Source organism: Myxine glutinosa, chromosome 4, assembly GCF_964187855.1.
Source record: "Myxine glutinosa chromosome 4, kmMyxGlut1.1, whole genome shotgun sequence".
In the NCBI taxonomy this organism is placed as follows: domain Eukaryota; kingdom Metazoa; phylum Chordata; class Myxini; order Myxiniformes; family Myxinidae; genus Myxine; species Myxine glutinosa.
The window spans coordinates 70,698,438-70,717,270 of NC_136264.1; the positions used below are offsets into that span (position 1 = coordinate 70,698,438).

Sequence of the window (18,833 nt, forward strand, 5' to 3'; positions counted from 1 at the left end):
TCATGAATTGTTTCAGGAAAGACAACTTAAAACAAACATCAGTATGTGTGAGTATGCTGGAATACAGTAAGCTGTTTGTTTGTAAACTTTCAGGGGCAAGCAGAATAAAAAAAAAAATGGAATGAGGAAGTTTCACAAGTGAGGATGCATTGACACATCCAATCAATCAAATGCATGCGTACCATACTGTTCATTCAGCGTCAGAGCAATCTAAGTAATTCCTGAGCAAAGACTGCTTCCCAAGAGTCAGTCAGGGCAGGGAATTGGAATTTGTTCCAAAGGTTAACCAGCCTTGGTGGCGTAATGGTTAGAACATCCACTCTCAATCTGGGAGGTCAGCGTCCACCCTGACCGAGTCATACCAAAGACTTTAAATATGCTATGTGCTGTTTCCTTGCTTGACGCTCAGCATTTTAAAAGGGTAGCGCACAGACAAACAACCATAAGTTGGTAATAACTAGGGCATGCCCGTACTATATATATATCTAAAATTATATCCCCCCCCTCTATTTACATGAAATGGTTTGGTCCAAAGCGAACGGCTTGCGAGTGGTGACAATCCCCCCCCTCTATTTACATGCAATGGTTTGGTCCAAAGCGAACGGCTTCCGGAGTTTGGTAAAGAAATCGCCATCGCGTGCACAAACGCGCAGGAAAGCGAATGAATCGCAAATTCGTTTTTATTAGTTGTAAAACATAGTTTAACGCCAACATAGTTTGCAAACGTGAAATAAATGAATACGCTCTCAAATGTGCCATCCGAGGCAGAGTGTGCCCGCCACGTTCGGCACACGCGATCGTTCGCTGCTCTCTGATTGGTTGAATCGTTTTTTGGACATAGCTCGGTAAGTAATTGTCCGATTAATATGAAACCTTGAAAAGGCACATCCTCGGGTCCCCAGCAATATACCTGGCAAGTTAAAAGTATATCGGACCCGTGGTTGTCGAGAAACAGCGGTCACAGACAAACGTACAGACAGAGATTACTGGAATTATAGATAGACTAGGGCATTGCCCGTACGTGGGTGCCCGTTCCGTGGCCAAAAAAAAAAAAAAACGCTACCCGTACGCTCTACCCCGCCCGTACGCCCGTAAACAAAAAAAACAACGCTCTTCGCTTCCGCCCTTCGCTCTGACTGAATTGGGAGAAATAATGCGCATAAGAAATCGAATTACGTACCGTAATGGCGGTCAGCTCGTAACGCGCTCAGCTCCGCTCGTCTCACATCGGCCACGCCTACGCAACAGAGCGTTCTGTGATTGGCTGCCGGAAGATAAGTCGTCACTGTCCGGAAGTTCGCAAATCGCAGTTAGGATGAATCGTTTTAATTTAATCGCAGTTTGAATTCGTTTTAAAACATAGTTTAACGGCAACATAGTTTTCCAACGTGAAATAAATGAATATGCTGTCAAATGTGCCGTCCGAGGCAGAGTCTGATCGCCACGTTCGGCACACGTGATAGCTCGCTGCTCTCTGATTGGTTGAAGCGTTTTTTGGACATAGCTCGGTAAGTAATTGTCCGATTAATATGAAACCTTGAAAAGGCACATCCTCGGGTCCCCAGCAATATACCTGGCAAGTTTCAAGTATATCGGACCCGTGGTTGTCGAGAAACAGCGGTCACAGACACACAGACACACAGACACACAGACACACAGACACACAGACACACAGACACACAGACACACAGAGATTGCTGGAATTATAGATAGATAGCACAGGCTTTGATGGGCCTAATGCCCTCCTCCTACGTCGAAGTTCTTTGCAACGGAAGTAATAATTTAAGGTGTTGGGCAATAACTCGTCTATACTTCCCGAATGACACCGTTGGCTTTTTAGCATCCTGGGTAGTTCGGGGTAGTTCTTGTTCCGGGCAACTATGACAGTAGTTCTGGGTTTTGTACCAATAGAAATTGCATATGACACATTACCATCATCGGGATATGTAGAGATGAAGCACGATGGAGTAGGATAGCCGGTAGTTTAAAAAAATCAGAAAGATATTAAGGGTAAAGGAATTTCATGGCGGAACAAGGAGAGAACGATGTAGAATCTTCGACAAAAGTCGTGTGCAGACAATGCCTCTACCCTATCCCTTCCCCCCAAAAAACTGTTTGAGAAATGTATAAAAGGGAAGGAGGTTGAACAAACTACAGATCAATAGGCAGGGGGAACAATTAATATATGAAGAAGTAAAAAATGGTATAGAGGAAGAAGAAGATCTGTCCCAACACTTTTCTTGAAAAAGCCGAAGCAGAAGTTCAAGGATGGAATCAATCATCGCTTCTGACATCAAATCCTTCCTCTTCTCCAATGGCTTCATCTCGGATCATCAATTTGTATTCGGACCAGGTCATTCCACTCTGGACATGTTGCTTCTGCTGTCTCAACAATGCATGGAGGTCCTTAATGCCAAACAGGAAATCAGAGCTGTCTCCCTTGACATATCTCGTGCCTTCGATACGGTCTGGCACCCCGCTCTGTCACCAAACTCTCCTCGTATGGTATCAATGGAAACCTCCATGCATGGCTTGTGGACTTCCTCTCTGGTCGTAGTCAACATGTGGCCCTGAATGGTTTTCTCTCATCTCCCCTTCCTGTTCAGGCTGGAGTTTCTCAAGGCAGTGTTCTGGGCCCTGTGCTTTTTCTGGTCTTCATTAATGATCTCTCAGACTCTCTGGAAAATCCTCTCTATCTCTTTGCTGATGACTCCACTCTGCCGCTCCATATCTCAACCCTCAGATCGGCAGTCTGCAGCCTCCTCACTCTCTGCAGACCTGGACAAAATCACAAACTGGTCAAACAAGTGGAACATGTCTTTCAATCCTGACAAATCTCACACTCTCACTATGTCTCTTTGAAAAGACCGTCTGGACAACCCTCCCATCTACTTTCTGAACAATCCTCTTGAAGAAGTTCAGTCACTCGAGCTATTGGGTCTCACTATCTGCCATGATCTTTCCTGGGAAAATCACATTTCCTCGCCGTCTTCCAAAGCGAGTCGCCGACTGGGCATCCTCCGTCGTGCGAAGTCCTTTCTGGGCACTTTTGAGCTCCTCACCACATACCAAGGCTTTCATCCGCAGCTCAATGGAATACTGTTCTCCCCTCTGGGATCGTTCTCCTGCCTCACACCTAGCTCAGCTTCACGCGGTTGAAACCAAAGCTTTCAGAATCATTGGAATCTCCCGCGATGAATCTGATTCTGAGGGCCTTTCTCTCTCTCACTACAGGCAGGTTGGTGGTCTTTCTGTCTTCTACCGACTCCTCTCCGGCCTTGCTCCCTCTGCTGTCTATGCTCTGTCCCCCAAATATTCCTGCAGGGCACACAAGATCTGCCAGCAACCCTCTTCTGGTGAAACTGCCAAAATCAAAACTCTCTGCTCACCTTCACTCTTTCATTCCTCTTCTCCCACCTATGGAACAAACTCCCTCACTCTTTTCAATCCCACTCCTCCCTCCAGGTCTTTAAAACAGCTGTTCACCACCATCTCTTGTCTTCCCCCATTCAAAACTTTGATCTTTTCTACCCCCGTGAAAACACCCCAAATCCGCCTCTTTCAATCCCCAACTTCTTTCCTGAAATTCCTAGTAGTGAAATTCCTGGGAGTGTTAATTCCTCCCCAGCCCTCCCCCTTCCACAGATCTACCGACATCCTTGTTCTCTACTGTTGTTGTGCTTGTGTGCTTCCCTCTCCCTCCCCCTCTTGTCTCCCCACTCCCTTCATTGCATGCTTTGTAAGTCTGTGCATGTTTTCATGTTCAATGTGTTAGCTTAGCTCTTACACGAGGATCGATTCTGTATACAAAAAAAAAAAATTAGGGAGGAGAATATGTTATCAAAACAATGCAAATGAAAACTAGAGAGCGTCTCAAAATGCAAAGCATGTCCGGCTCCGCTTCGTACTCAAACTAAACTTAACGAAAACAACAGCGAAAAAACAAGTCAATTTTATTACTTAGTGTTCTCCAAATTCTCATTATAAAGTTTTGTTTAAGATTTGATGACAAAAGCTTAAATGGTAAAACTTAGCGGCAATACCCCTGGCCTGGTAGGGGTATTGTGTGCTACCAATACCTGGTAGAATAAACAATATACTGCACAGACTAAAAGTATTTTAAACCAATTTCAATGGTTTCTAGAAGACAGGGCAACATGTAGAATCATACTAACATAATCATAAGACTTTAAACAAACAAAGAAAAACATACCTATTTTGGGGGGCAATCCCTAGCTTCCCACTCCTACCCTAACCACGTATACCACCTTCGACCCAAATTTTTCTAATGCCGTGAACAAACATTGGTACATCACGGGTGATGAAGGTTGTGGTGAAGTTTCATCGAAATAGTGTGTGTAGTTTCTGAGAAGAAAGCAAATACCTATTTTGGGTGGGTCAAACCTGGACTCAGTTTGACCCCCGGTAAACCCCCTTAGACCCTGATTTTCTTAAATGCCGTGAACAAACTTTAGTCACAACACAACAAATATAATTTGTGCCAAATTTGGTCGCAATCCCATCAGCGGTTTTGGAGAAGAAGTTTCAAGTGTTTACGGACTGACGGACGGACGACGCGCCATCGCATAAGCTCCCCTGAACTTCATTCCAGGTGAGCTCAAAAAGGTTATGGCTTGGACAGACACACTGAAGCTCAATGGGAAATAAATAAAGAAACACGGAAGCGATGACAAAACCCGGCCCTCTCGTCCTGCACAGCGGCGGATGGGCTGATGAGCGATGAAGATAAATGTATCACCGAGGTCAAGGGATACAGCCGAAGTTCCACAACAATTATTCTGTTGTTTAGTGTATCCATTCTTAAGTGAAATTCCAACAAACATGTTGTGCGGCTGGATAGGTGGTTGTTGTTAAATGTTGGGTTATATATCCGTGATTGTAAATAACAGCTGTTTCAATTGGTGCTCATTTTACCTATCTCTTGCAGCGTCAAAAATTCACAAAATAACCAGGTATGTAACAAGCTTTGTGAAAAATCTCATAAACAAATTCTCATGAATCATCAGATGGGAAGAATCATGCTGTCGTGATGTGAGAATATTTGTGTTTTACAAACATATGCTCGACCTAACACAATTGTATTTAACTTCCATAATTAAAGCACAACTTTGGCTGCCGTCTTCCCCTCCGCTCCCACCTCCTGTTTGCTCCCACCTCCTATAAAAAGGACGACTGTTTGCATCTCTCCCTCTCTGCTAACATGGACCATCTTATACCACTCATCCCAACTCTCTCTTCCTCATATGTGGCGATTTAAATTGGCACCATGTGACGTGGCTGGGTGTCGGTACTTCTCTCACCAGCCATGGAATTTCAGCAAAGGACTTCCGTGACTCCATGGGACTGACTCAATCTGTGAACTTTCTAACCCGGATTTCTCCCAGTGGCAAATCCTCCCTTCTGGACTCGGTGATGATCAACTTTCCCAGAAATGTCTCCTACTCTACCTCTGGTCCAATTGGTTCATCTTATCATACTCTTGTGAGAGTCAACATCTCTCTGGCTATTCTCAGAGAGCCGCCTAAATGCCGGCGAGTCTGGGAGTCCACTCAAGCAAATTGGTAGGGACTGCAAGCAGCCATCTCTCTTCAGGACTGGTCTCCTATATGTGCCACCCCTGATATTAACTCAGCCTGGGAATTGTTCCAAAGAAACATGCTCTCCCTTATGTTCAAATTTATACCATCTCGTCTTCAGTTATCCTACCATCCATCCCACCTATGGTACACTGAATCCATTGGTGAAGCAGTTGCTCTGAAACAACTTGCCTTCTCTTTCTGGATGGCAATCCGACCGAAGGCAATCTCGGATCATTCCAAAAAGCCCACAACAAGTGTGCTCCTGAGAGCCAGGAAACAACATCTGTCCAAACTCAAACTTGTCTCTCTTCTCGAAAACCTGGTGGCGCCTTGTTAAGTCTGTCTCTGGAGTATGCTCTCCCTACATCCATTCCCTCGCGAGGAATGGCACCACAGCAGACTCCACTCGAGAGTAGGCGAATGTCTCAATTCTGTGTTCGCTTCCACATCACGTGTACCCACCCCTCACTCTCGGTACCCAATATCACACATGAGATCAGGCCAGTCTCTCGATGCATATCTTGTGCTTTTGCTACCATCTGGCATCCCGCCTTGCTCTCCAAATTTTCTGCCTATGGCATCCAAGGCCAACAACATACTTGGCTTGTTGACTTCCCCTACTATCGTAGCCAACGTGACACTCCACAGAATCCTTTCATCTCCTCTCCCTGTCAAGGCAGTGTTTTGAGCTCAGTCCTATTCCTAATCTTTGTCGATGATCTGTATGACTCTTGGAAAAATCCCCTTTATCTCCTTGATGCTGACTCCACCCTCTCCCGTAACATTCCTCATCATTCAGACCAGCAGGCTGCAGTCTCTTCGCTCTCTTCAGACCTTGAAAATATCACAAGCTGGTCAAACAATTGGAATATTTCTTTCAATCCTGACAAATCTCACACTCTCACTATCCGTCTCCGAAAGGACGATCTGACAAATTCTCCTATCTACTTTCTTCACCATCTTCTTGATATGAGGAAGTTCAGTCATTTAAACACCTGGGTTTCACTCACAGACATGATCTCTTTTGGGCAAACCACATTTCAGAGTTAGCCTCCAAATGGATGAAGCAATGAGAATTGGATGACGCCATGAGGCATCTTCCATCATGTAAAGTACTTCCTTGGCAAAACTAAACACTTGTGCATCTACAAGGCCTTCATCCGCAACTTGATGGAGTACTGTACTGCTCTCCCCTTGGGCTGGCAGCCCTGCCTCACACCTTTCTCAACTTGATGCCATGGAAAACAAGGCCTTTAAAATAATTTGAATCTCCCACAATTAAGCTCAGTCTATGAGCTTATCGCTTCGATATCACATACAGGTCGGTGGTCTCTCTGTCTTTCTCCACTTTCTTTCTGGCCCTGCATACTCTTTCCATGCTTTGTCCCCACCATGATCCCGCACGTCGTCCAACAGCAACCCCCTTGTGGTGAAACTCCCCAAATTCAGGATGACTGCTCACCTCCACTCATTTGTTTCTCTTCTCTCCCACCTGTGGAACCAACTTCCATGTTTCCTCCAATCCCATTCTTCCCTTAGCTGTTCACCCCCCCAACTCAGATCATCACCAATCCAAAACCATGATCTTCTCTATCCTCATTAACCTTCCTCTCCCACCCATCAAGCCCACCTCCTTCAAAGTTTCCATTTCTTCCTTCATGAGAGTTTGCTTCTGCATACACCTTGTCAACCCAATGCATCCTCCACTACCCCTTATCCTTCCCCACATCCCATATTTGTCAAAGTCTCCCTCTATTTTGTCCCTTAACCACACCGATGGTGTGTCCTCCCCATCTTCTTCTTCTTCTGCTGTTCCTTTTGTTCTGTTACTTCCTTTTGTTCTGCTGTTCCTTTTGTTCTGTTATTTCCTGATCCATTTTACGTTATAACTCTTACACAAACTTACACAAACTTACACACACACACACACACACACACACACACACACACACACACACACACACACACACACACACACACACACACACACACACACACACACACACACACACACACACACACACACACACACACGCATGCACGCACACACACACACTTAATTAACTGTGCAGTATTGGTTGTTCCTAAACTTAAATATAAATAATTTCAAGGATTGTTGTAAATGATGTTAATTTCACAACATCCCATACTCAACTTTATTTAAATTGTAAACCTCAAACATAGTTTCTCCACCTAAAGCAAGAACCTCAACCTGTAAACAATTGACTAGTTTCCCGACTGCATGGATCATCAGCTGGGCACCGTTCTTCCTCGAGGTTTCGATCCTTTCAGCCCAGGACCTCTCCAAACGGCGGATCCACAACCTCGATCATGGATCCACATCAATAGATGGTACATCAGTAGATCTACAACCTCGATCATGGATCCACATCAATATATGGTACATCAGTAGATCCACAACCTCGATCATGGATCCACATCAATAGATGGTACATCAGTAGATCCACAACCTCGATCATGGATCCACATCAATAGATGGTACATCAGTCGATCCACAACCTCGATCATGGATCGACATCAATAGATGGTACATCAGTAGATCCACAACTTCGATCACGGATCCACATCAATAGATGGTACATCAGTAGATCCACAACCTCGATCATGGATCCACATCAATAGTTGTTACATCAGTAGATCCACAACATCGATCATTGATCCACATCAATAGATGGTACATCAGTAGATCCACAACCTCAATAATGGATCCACATCAATAGATGATACATCAGTAGATCCACAACCTTGATCATGGATCCACATCAATACATGGTACATCAGTAGATCCACAACCTCGATCATGGATCCACATCAATAGATGGTACATCAGTAGATCCACAACCTCGATCATGGATCCACATCAATAGATGGTACATCAATAGATCCACAACCTCGATCATGGATCCACATCAATAGATGGTACATCAGTAGATCCACAACCTCGATCATGGATCCACATCAATAGATGGTACATCAGTAGACCTACAACCTCGATCATGGATCCACATCAATAGATGGTACATCAGTAGATCCACAACCTCGATCATGGATCCACATCAATACATGGTACATCAGTAGATCCACAACCTCGATCATGGATCCACATCAATACATGGTACATCAGTAGATCCACACCCTCGATCATGGATCCACATCAATAGATGGTACATCAGTAGATCCACAACCTCGATCATGGATCCACATCAATCGATGGTACATCAGTAGATCCACAACCTCGATCATGGATCCACATCAATAGATGGTACATCACTCGATCCACAACCTCGATCATGGATCCACATCAATAGATGGTACATCAGTAGATCCACAACTTCGATCATGGATCCACATCAATAGATGGTGCATCAGTAGATCCACAACCTCGATCATGGATCCACATCAATAGTTGGTACATCAGTAGATCCACAACCTCGATCATTGATCCACATCAATAGATGGTACATCAGTAGATCTACAACCTCGATGATGGATCCACATCAATAGATGATACATCAGTAGATCCACAACCTCGATCATGGATCCACATAAATACATGGTACATCAGTAGATCCACAACCTCGATCATGGATCCACATCAATAGATGGTACATCAGTAGATCCACAACCTCGATCATGGATCCACATCAATAGATGGTACATCAGTAGATGCACAACCTCGATCATGGATCCACATCAATAGATGGTACATCAGTAGATCCACAACCTCGATCATGGATCCACATCAATACATGGTACATCAGTAGATCCACAACCTCGATCATGGATCCACATCAATACATGGTACATCAGTAGATCCACAACCTCGATCATGGATCCACATCAATAGATGGTACATCAGTAGATCCACAACCTCAATCATGGATCCACATCAATACATAGAACATCAGTAGATCCACAACCTCGATCATGGATCCACATCAATAGATGGTACATCAGTAGATCCACAACCTCGATCATGGATCCACATCAATACATGGTACATCAGTAGATCCACAACCTCGATCATGGATCCACATCAATACATGGTACATCAGTAGATCCACAACCTCGATCATGGATCCACATCAATAGATGGTACATCAGTAGATCCACAACCTCGATCATGGATCCACATCAATACATGGTACATCAGTAGATCCACAACCTCGATCATGGATCCACATCAATACATGGTACATCAGTAGATGCACAACCTCGATCATGGATCCACATCAATAGATGGTACAACAGTAGATCCACGACCTCGATCATGGATCCACATCAATACATGGTACATCAGTAGATCCACGACCTCAATCATGGATCCACATCAATACATGGTACATCAGTAGATCCACAACCTCGATCATGGATCCACATCAATAGATGGTACATCAGTAGATCCACAACCTCGATCATGGATCCACATCAAAAGGTGGTACATCAGTCGATCCACAACTTGAGTTGTGTCCAGTCAGTCAACCCATCAATGCAACATGACTTATTCCAACACACACACACACACACACACACACACACACACACACACACACACACACACACACACACACACACACACACACACACACACACACACACCACACCACACCACACCACACCACACACACACACACACACACACACACACACACACACACACGACAAGCATCAATCAGTAAATTCTCATGGCAATGCAATCACTGCTCACATTCAATGGCCATGTTTCAATCTGATCATGCAAGTGCACAATGAAATGTAATATTTTCCTTTCATTACCCGTGAAAAGATTGCTTCCAATGCCGAGGGTATGCTGGATGCTTTGACGTTTATAAGGTTTTGTTTGTGCCAGGCTGGCAGGATGGAAACCTCCTGAGACTCCGGTCCTTCCTGCGTCTCTGTGCCTTTTGTGCTGCTCCTGCCGTCTCCGAGCGATAGTCTTCGCTCTCCGCAAGTCTTCTTACTTGCAGCGGCTGCGAAGGTTTGCCCAAGTGTCTGCATAACCTCGCCTACCTGTTCGGTATTAGGAAAGAGGCAGGTGCATTTAAATTGCAATGTGCAGTGATCAATAAATGCAAGACTCATGAGGAAAAACACTTTGCTATCGTATGAATCACATCGTATGATAACCACCAGGGTTATTGCTTTGTTTTTGTTTTTTTGTCCATGTCTCGTGTTAATACTACCAACCTTCATCTACCTGCCCACTTCTACCACTAAAATACAATAAAAGAGCATCTATAAGCACTAACATAACGAAGGGGATGGAGGGTAATGATGGCGTGCACACTGTATTATTTATGTTTACCTTAATTAAAGCACAAGTGCATAAAGAGCAAATGTTTATTAGCATTTGTTTCCAGTGTGATCTTCTTCTGTCTATATTTAGCGATGGTCATGGCTGTGCAAGTGAGCTATCTCAGATGGATTACCAATAAACAAAAACAGGTCACGTACAGTCACGTGAAAAAGTAAGTACACCCCATGTAAAGTTTTGACTTTTTCAACATATTTCAACATACAGCTATTTGATCTTCATTTCAACAATATTGATAGATAAAGGTGATATAATATAACAAATATCATGAAACATTTACATTTTGTAGTCCATTATATAATTTAAATAAACATAAATGCAAATTTCGCATGTGGAAAAAGTAAGTACACCCCTACATTTATCACTACTTCAAATACCTAAAATTAGAATCAGGTGCACCAGCTGAGGTGCAAATGATTAGAATATCGTTAGAGAGGATCTTGGAGGAACCTGTCTTATTTAAACCTCAGACATTTAGTTTGGTTTGCTCTTTGTTGTTGAAGTGTGCGGCGTCACCATGCCTAGATCAAAAGAGCTCTCTGAGGCCTTCAGAAAGAAGGTTATAGATGCCTACGAGTCTGGGAAGAGATTTAAAAAGATCTCCAAACAATTTGAAATCAATCATTCGACTGTCCGGAAGATCATCTACAAGTGGAGAAGATTCCAAACAACTGCCAACTTGTTCAGGCCAGGCCACCCCAGCAAGTTCAGCCCGAGAGCAGACCGCAAGATGCTAAAAGAAGTCTCTAAGAACCCCAGAATGTCATCACGGGACCTACAGGTAGCTCTTGCCACTGTTGATGTCAAAGTGCATGAGTCTACCATCAGAAAGAGGCTGCACAAATTTGATCTACATGGGAGGGGTGCCAGGAGGAAACCTTTGTTGTCCAGAAAGAACATCAGAGCAAAACTAAAGTTTGCCAATGTACACCAAGGCAAAGACCAGCACTTCTGGAACAATGTGCTCTGGACAGATGAGTCAAAGGTAGAGCTATTTGGCCACAGTACCAGAAGACATGTTTGGCAAAAACCAAAGACAGCATTTGACCACAAAAACCTGACACCAACTGTAAAGCATGGTGGTGGAAATATTATGGTTTGGGGCAGGTTTGCTGCAACAGGGCCTGGGCAGCTCACCATCATAGAATCCACTATGAATTCTTCATTGTACCAGAGGGTGCTTGAGGATAATGTGAGGCCATCTGTCGGAGAGTCGAACCTCAACCGAAGGTGGACCTTGCAACATGACAATGACCCTAAACATACCAGTAAATCCACCAAGGAATGGCTGAAAAGAAAGAAATGGAGGGTTCTCGAATGGTCAAGTCAAAGCCCGGATCTAAATCCCCTCGAGATGTTGTGGGGGGATTTGAAACGAGCTGTGCATCCAAGAAACCCCTCAAACATCGCACAGTTGAAAGAATTCTGCATGGAGGAGTGGGCAAAAATTTCTCCCAGTCGATGTCAGAGACTCGTAGACAGTTATAAGAAACGCCTACTCGAGGTTGTTTCTGCCAAAGTTATACCACCTATAAGAGCCAAGGGTGTACTTACTTTTTCCACATGCGAAATTTGCATTTATGTTTATTTAAATTATACAATGGAATACAAAATGTAAATGTTTCATGATATTTGTTATATTATATCACCTTTATCTGTCAATATTGTTGAAATGAAGATCAAATAGCTGTGTGTTGAAATATGTTGAAAACGTCAAAACTTTACATGGGGTGTACTTACTTTTTCACGTGACTGTATCTGCGGTCGAGACACCAGGTAAAGGAAGACAGCGAGAGGAGAGAAATGTGGACTCCATAGCATTTTCTTGTTTTGTTAGAAATATTTTTCTTCTCCTCCTCTTCCCTTTATAATGGGTGAGGCCCTTGAGGTCCTTGGTCAGGTAGAAAAGATACTGAAACCAAAAGTATTGGGACAGGACAACCAAATTTAAAAGACACTCCAGAACTTGTATGTAGAGAAGCGTGCGCTCGCCTTTACAAAAGTTTCTTGCTGTGACATCTTGGATAATGGTGCACACCTGCCTCTGATGTAGGGCCTTGTGACAATGACAACACACCTTGCCACGATGCTTTGTCCATAACAATTATTGCTTTGAGGACCAAAATCTCGAAAATCTCCGGTCAGCCCAGAGTCTCGACTTAAAACGCAATCCTGAGAGTAGAAGTCAACATACGACGATCCACCGATGAACTCGCACTTACTCAATGAGGAATGGTGTCATATTATACCTGCTACCTACAAACAATTGGTATACAGTGTTAGTGACGGTGCAAGTTTACTATAAATCAAATAAAGCGCTGCGAATAAGTAACCCTGCATATGTCCTAACTGTACTAATAACTTTGGAGACATGTACAATTGCTCTATTTATCCATGGAATGGATATACTTTGTTTAATTATACTTTGTTTCATCATCACAACACAATACTAGAGCAGTATTCATTTCAAATTGCACACACACACACGTGTGACATACACATGTTCAAGGTACTCACATGTCGTTCTCAGGGAACCATTTTGCCATGAAGATCAATTCATACACTAATGTAGTTATTGCTTGACCACAGGTAAACCCACCAGGCCTTAAGAGAAAAACAAAGACTAAAAACTAACTGGACGCGAACTTATATTTTAATTATTCGTTCACACATCTGATCAGCTCTTGCCTTGTTCCTTGTTCGGCCACGTCAAGCGAGTGATTGCTTTCGCACTTCCTTTCTTGAACTGTTGAATCACGCCTCAACTGCCAAGCCCTTTTCTGCTCACCACTCAGGCTCCTCTAATCCTTCCATGTTAAAATATGCTCCCCGCCCCATCTACATAACCCGTATTTTCAGCCCAATTTCCTGAACTCTTTCTCAAGCAGCGCTTCCTCTTCTCATTGTGCCAAACAGTCTATTGCTTAACCGCACTTGCCTCTCTGACGTCAAAGCTGCCCAACCAGTCAGACAGGGCAAGGTGAAAACCAAGCAGGATTATCCACCTGCTCACCGATGTGTCTGCCTCACATTCACTTTTTAAACATCCACACACAAGACATAAGACACCAAAAACCCCTTTCTGATCGAGGTGAAAGGTCATATTTCCTTTGTTATATTACTTAAAATGATGATGTTAATTACATCCTAACCCTAACCCTAACTGACTCACTAACTATTGGGTAATTCCCTTCCCACCCTGGCATGATGTCATCGCTTGGTTTGAGCTGTTGGTACATACCAGAGATTTGCTCTCGCATTGGAATATGTAGCAGGCATGTCGCCGAGTATGACTGCTTCCCAGCATCCCATTCTCCCGGCAGATGAAAGCGAAGTGCTCTATGTTAGCAACGCCCTGAACACAGCACATCATCAATGTTGGAGGCAAAAAGTCGGTTTGGTTTGATGAAGCACATTGAGGGATTTCAGGATTAAAAGAGAAGGCAGATTGCTAGAAGGAGAAAAGTGGAATTATTAGAAGCACAAAGGAGAGTTGTTCGAGGAAAGTTTTGCAAAGGAGTTGCAGAGTGTTGCCACAAACAGTACAAGACCAGACAAAGCATTCAACAATGCAGATCATCGTTGGGATATATAGATTACAGTAGATCTGAGAACCAATGGGAATTCACTCACTCACTCACTAACTATATACTGTAAGCCTGCTATTGACTGAACGGTTAAGGTGGCTGACTTGAGATCTTAGTATCGGGTCCTGCGTTCGAGCCACTATCAATCCATTGAACTAACACCAGGTGGGTTGACTCAGCCTGTCATCTTTCTAAGGTAGGCAAAATGATAAGCAGCTTACTGGTAATAGGGGGCATTGCATTAGCGGTAGGTACGCCCCCAGAAAATGATTCAACCAGCAGCCACAGGCTGCACTTGAACCACCACAACTCACTAACTCACTGACTGAAACACGGAATGTTTTGGGTACAAGTCTGGTTCAGTTGGAACTAATGGATAATCCTTGAGAATTAGATACAAAATTGTTATGGTTACAAAAAAACACTTTCTCGAGTCGGGGGTGCCATATTAAAGCTGGTACACGTACACACACATACGCACAGACACAGACACCGACACACAGACACACACCTCCCATCCCTTTCGGAATGGGTGGTGGAGAAACTGAAGGGCCTGCTTGTTTCATGCCATCTCACATGTGAATAAAAGGATATGTTGGTGAAAGACGTCTCCAGTACGACGGTCTTTGTGGCTAAACTGATGAAGCTTACTTCAGCAGGTCCAACCTATAAATACAGGAAAAGAGCAAGAAACAAAGACAATGCAATTCAACCATAGACAACAAAAAAAAAACCAGAAGAATAATTTTGATTGATACTGCTGAATGTTCCACATATGCAGTACAGTATTCCAAATCTATAGTTCTTTCTCCTGCACAGTGCTCGTTCTCTCACTCTTCCCGATTGGATCACCTTTGGATACAACTAAGGCCTTGGACCTGCCCCTCCGAGAGGTTCTGTGATTGAAATGTCGAAACCTCGATGATGGACGGGCCCAGCTGATAATTGAATCAAGCACTTAGTAAAATAATTCTGAAGAAATCCTTAATATTGTTGCGAATATGGAATTTGGCCTCCATATCCGCTTGTAAATATTCCCCTATTTTCTCCGATACTCCCCAACTCTCCCTTACCCCATTCCCTAGTCCCATTGTCTGTAAACAACACCCATTAGAGCCGATCTTCCCCTTCATTCCCCCATTAAATGTCGTGCCCAGGTCCCCCGCACCACACGTAGACAATTATAGGACATCTTGCTAGTTATTCTTAATCTATGTCAGTTAAGGACTTGTTTCCATTAATTATGACTCTTCGTTGCACCAGAATGTGATGATATGGCACCAGTAGGAGTTTAGGACCTTCCCATACCTCCCCGCATCTCTTCCCATCATCTCAAGCTCCAACAACAACCACAACAACAGCGGCTTTGCGTCCTCACTCCGGCTCGGTTGGCCGCCATTGAACATGTGCTCGACGGGGTTACCCAGAAGGGGGCTCCCTGTCGGCCCCTCGTCAAGGGCGGAGCCGGTAACCCCCGCACCCAATGAGAAGCCATGGGCCGATGCCATATGGGGCGGAGCTAACGAGCGAGGGCGTGACTCCCCGCCGGATATACGCGGCCCCGCGCCGGACGTGACGTAAGATGCGCCCCGAGCTTGGAAGGACAAGACGCCACCCTCCCGAGCGCTGAGCGACCTCCCCGGCATCTCCACCAAAGTCGCGACCCACGAGCGCTGAGCGACCTCCCCGCATTTGCTGGACACCACCGTACGTGATTCTGTCCCTGAGCCAGGTGCACCTGAGCCATCGACTGCCGCTTTCCTTGCCATCAAATCCCGTGTGAGTCAGCGTTGTCCCGTTTATCTGTGGTCTGTCTAGGGTTAATATAAGAGTGTGTCTAAGTGCCTGTCTTCCTATGCTGTCCCTCTTGTAGTTGTAATCTAACCTTTTTCCGTACGAATATACTTGAGAACTGAACCCCTGGTGTCGTATTGTGTCATTATAACCCAGCCGGGTGTCTTCTCTTTCCTATTGAGCCAGCATAGCGCGATTAGTCAACATTCGGGCACAATCGGGTAACTTGTACGGATACGGCGGCCATCCCGCTCGGCCCACCATACCATCAAAGTCGTATCTGTAACAATTGGTGTCGGGAGTGAGATTCGAGGCCCGACCAAATTTTGAAAAAAAAAAAAAACGAATAGAGGAAAAAAAAAAAAATTTGGTCAAAATTTGGAGCGGCCGAAATTTGTTTTGTTTTACGAAACTCGAATTTTGCAAGTCGCGCTATGGCGGATCAAGACGGCTGGGGTCCGGTAGGGGAGAGTGAGGCAGGGTCGGTCCAGGACCAAATTGAGGGACGTGAGGAGAGCGAAGCAGCGAGGGTAGCAGACGCGCAAAATGGCGCCTCGCTGGTCACCGCGCCCGTGACCGTGGCAGCGCCCCTGGTGGATCCGAACCTTTTTATGTTGCAAATGAGGGCCCTTATGGAACGAATAGAGGGCCAAATGGGGGTAATGAGGGACGAAGCGAGGGCTCAGAGTGAGCAAATGGGGGTAATGAGGGACGAAGCGAGGGGTACCAGTGAGGGGTTAGACAATAATTTTGAGGAGTTAGACAAGAAATTTGGGAAGATAGACAATAATTTTGAGGGGTTAGACAACGGGATAAAAGAAGTGAAAAATGGGTTAATGGGGGTAGAAAATAGAATGGCTGCCCAGGAGAATCAGATAGAGGGAGTGAAAAATGGGTTAGAGGGGTTAGAAAACAGTATGGAAGGCAAATTGAGGGACATGAGGGACCAAGCGGAAAGGGAAGTTAAACAAATGGAGCAGCAGATAGAGGGGGTCAGAATGGGGGTAGAAACCAAACTGGATGCTCACAGGGAGGAAATGGAGCAGATGAGGGTGGCATCTGGGCAGGAGATGCAAGTGATGGGAGAGGAGATCAGAAGAGGAGTGAGTGAGGAGGTCGGAGGAGTGCGCGAGGAGGTGAGGCACTGTAGGGAGCACATGGAGAAGGAGGTGAGAAAGGGGACTGTAAAGTTACAGGGGGGCATAGAGGTCCTGACGCAGGAGGTGGAGCAGCTGACGGTGGGACAGACGGAGTTAGTGGAGCAGGTTCAAAGGAACACTGTGGTATTAGGAGGTTTAAAGGCGACACAGAAAGAACTAAAAGATGACTTGGTAGCGACGAAGAGGGAATGTCAGATGGTACGTGAGGGACTGACAACGAGGTTGGACGAGGTGATAGAGGTAATGGAGACGAAGGACCGGCAGGTGAGGACGCACCTGGAAACGGTCAAGGTAGCCTTAGAGGATGAGCTTGAGGAGACGTACCGGGGAATAAAAGAGGTGAAGCACAAATTAGAAGAAGTGGAAGAAGGGATGAGCGAAATTAAGAAGCGACGGAGAGGGGATAAGAAAGAGGTAAAAGAGGAGATAAAAGAATTGGTCCAAAGTCTGTGTTTGGATCGTGATGATGTGCTCATTAACCGGATGAGGGATTCGCAGGTGATGGAGGAGAAGCGAAGAGGAAGAGGACCCGGTGTAAGTGGTGACCAATATGGTCGTGCGTATGATGCGCCAGGTGATTTAAGAGGCTTGGGGTTCGAGATGGACCCGGGTGTTCGTGAGAGGCCGTCGGTGAAGTGTGCGACAGGTCTGGTGTGCGAAAGAGGAGGTGTGCGAGAAAGTCCGACTCTGGGGTGTGTGAGGAAAAAGTGTGTACCAAGGAGTGAGTGTGCTGGCGAGAGTGAGTCGGTCGTAGCGCGTGTGCGAGGGAGCACATGGAAGCGTGGTGTGGTGAGTGTTACAGAGGGTGTAACGGGAGAGTGTGCGCGAGAAAGGTGTGTGACGGACAGGTGCATGAGGAAAGAGTGCGCTGTCAGAAGTAAGGAAAAGTGTCCACCTGTGGTGAGGGTTACAGAGGGTGTAACGGGAGAGTGTGCGCGAGAAAGGTGTGTGACGGGCAGGTGCACGAGGAAAGAGTGCGCTGTCAAGAGTAAGGGTGAGTGCGCTGTCAGGAATGGAGGTGAAAGTAGTGAGAGTGACATGGAGCGTGAGTTAGTTGTGACAGGTGAGCGAGGATGTACACCTGGGATGGAAGGATGCACACCTGGAATGGTAGAGCGTGAGTGGGAATGCACGCTGGAGTTGGTGGTGAGGCACGTGGTTGGGTGTGCGAATGAGAGCACACCTGTGATTGTCACAGAGGAGGTGACCGAGGAGGGGGCGCGAAGCGGTGTATTGGTGAGGTGTGCGAGCAACGAATGTGTGCCAAAGTGTTCGGTGGTCAGGTGTGTGACCAAGGCTGTGAGTGGAATGAGTGTACCTGGGTGTGTAAGGAAAGGTACGAGGAGCATGGGCACGG

General features: G+C 45.3%; 1 protein-coding gene across 6 annotated transcripts in view; it reads right to left on the minus strand.

The window, feature by feature from the left end:
- The window catches only part of LOC137416427 (TBC1 domain family member 1), a 94,567-nt gene that overhangs the window by 59,271 nt on the left and 16,463 nt on the right, over positions 1 to 18,833 (minus strand). For 2 of the 6 annotated variants that reach the window (XM_068102007.2, XM_078775888.1), the window contains exons 3-5: positions 15,099 to 15,188; positions 14,177 to 14,290; positions 10,398 to 10,631 (exon numbers count right to left, since the gene is read on the minus strand). In XM_068102007.2, coding sequence (XP_067958108.2) covers positions 10,398 to 10,631; positions 14,177 to 14,290; positions 15,099 to 15,188 — 438 coding nt within the window. Of the gene's footprint in view, positions 1 to 10,397; positions 10,632 to 13,452; positions 13,886 to 14,176; positions 14,291 to 15,098; positions 15,189 to 18,833 lie in introns of those variants that run through there. The other 4 variants (XM_068102008.2, XM_078775887.1, XM_068102009.2 and 1 more) reach the window with 4 other exon arrangements.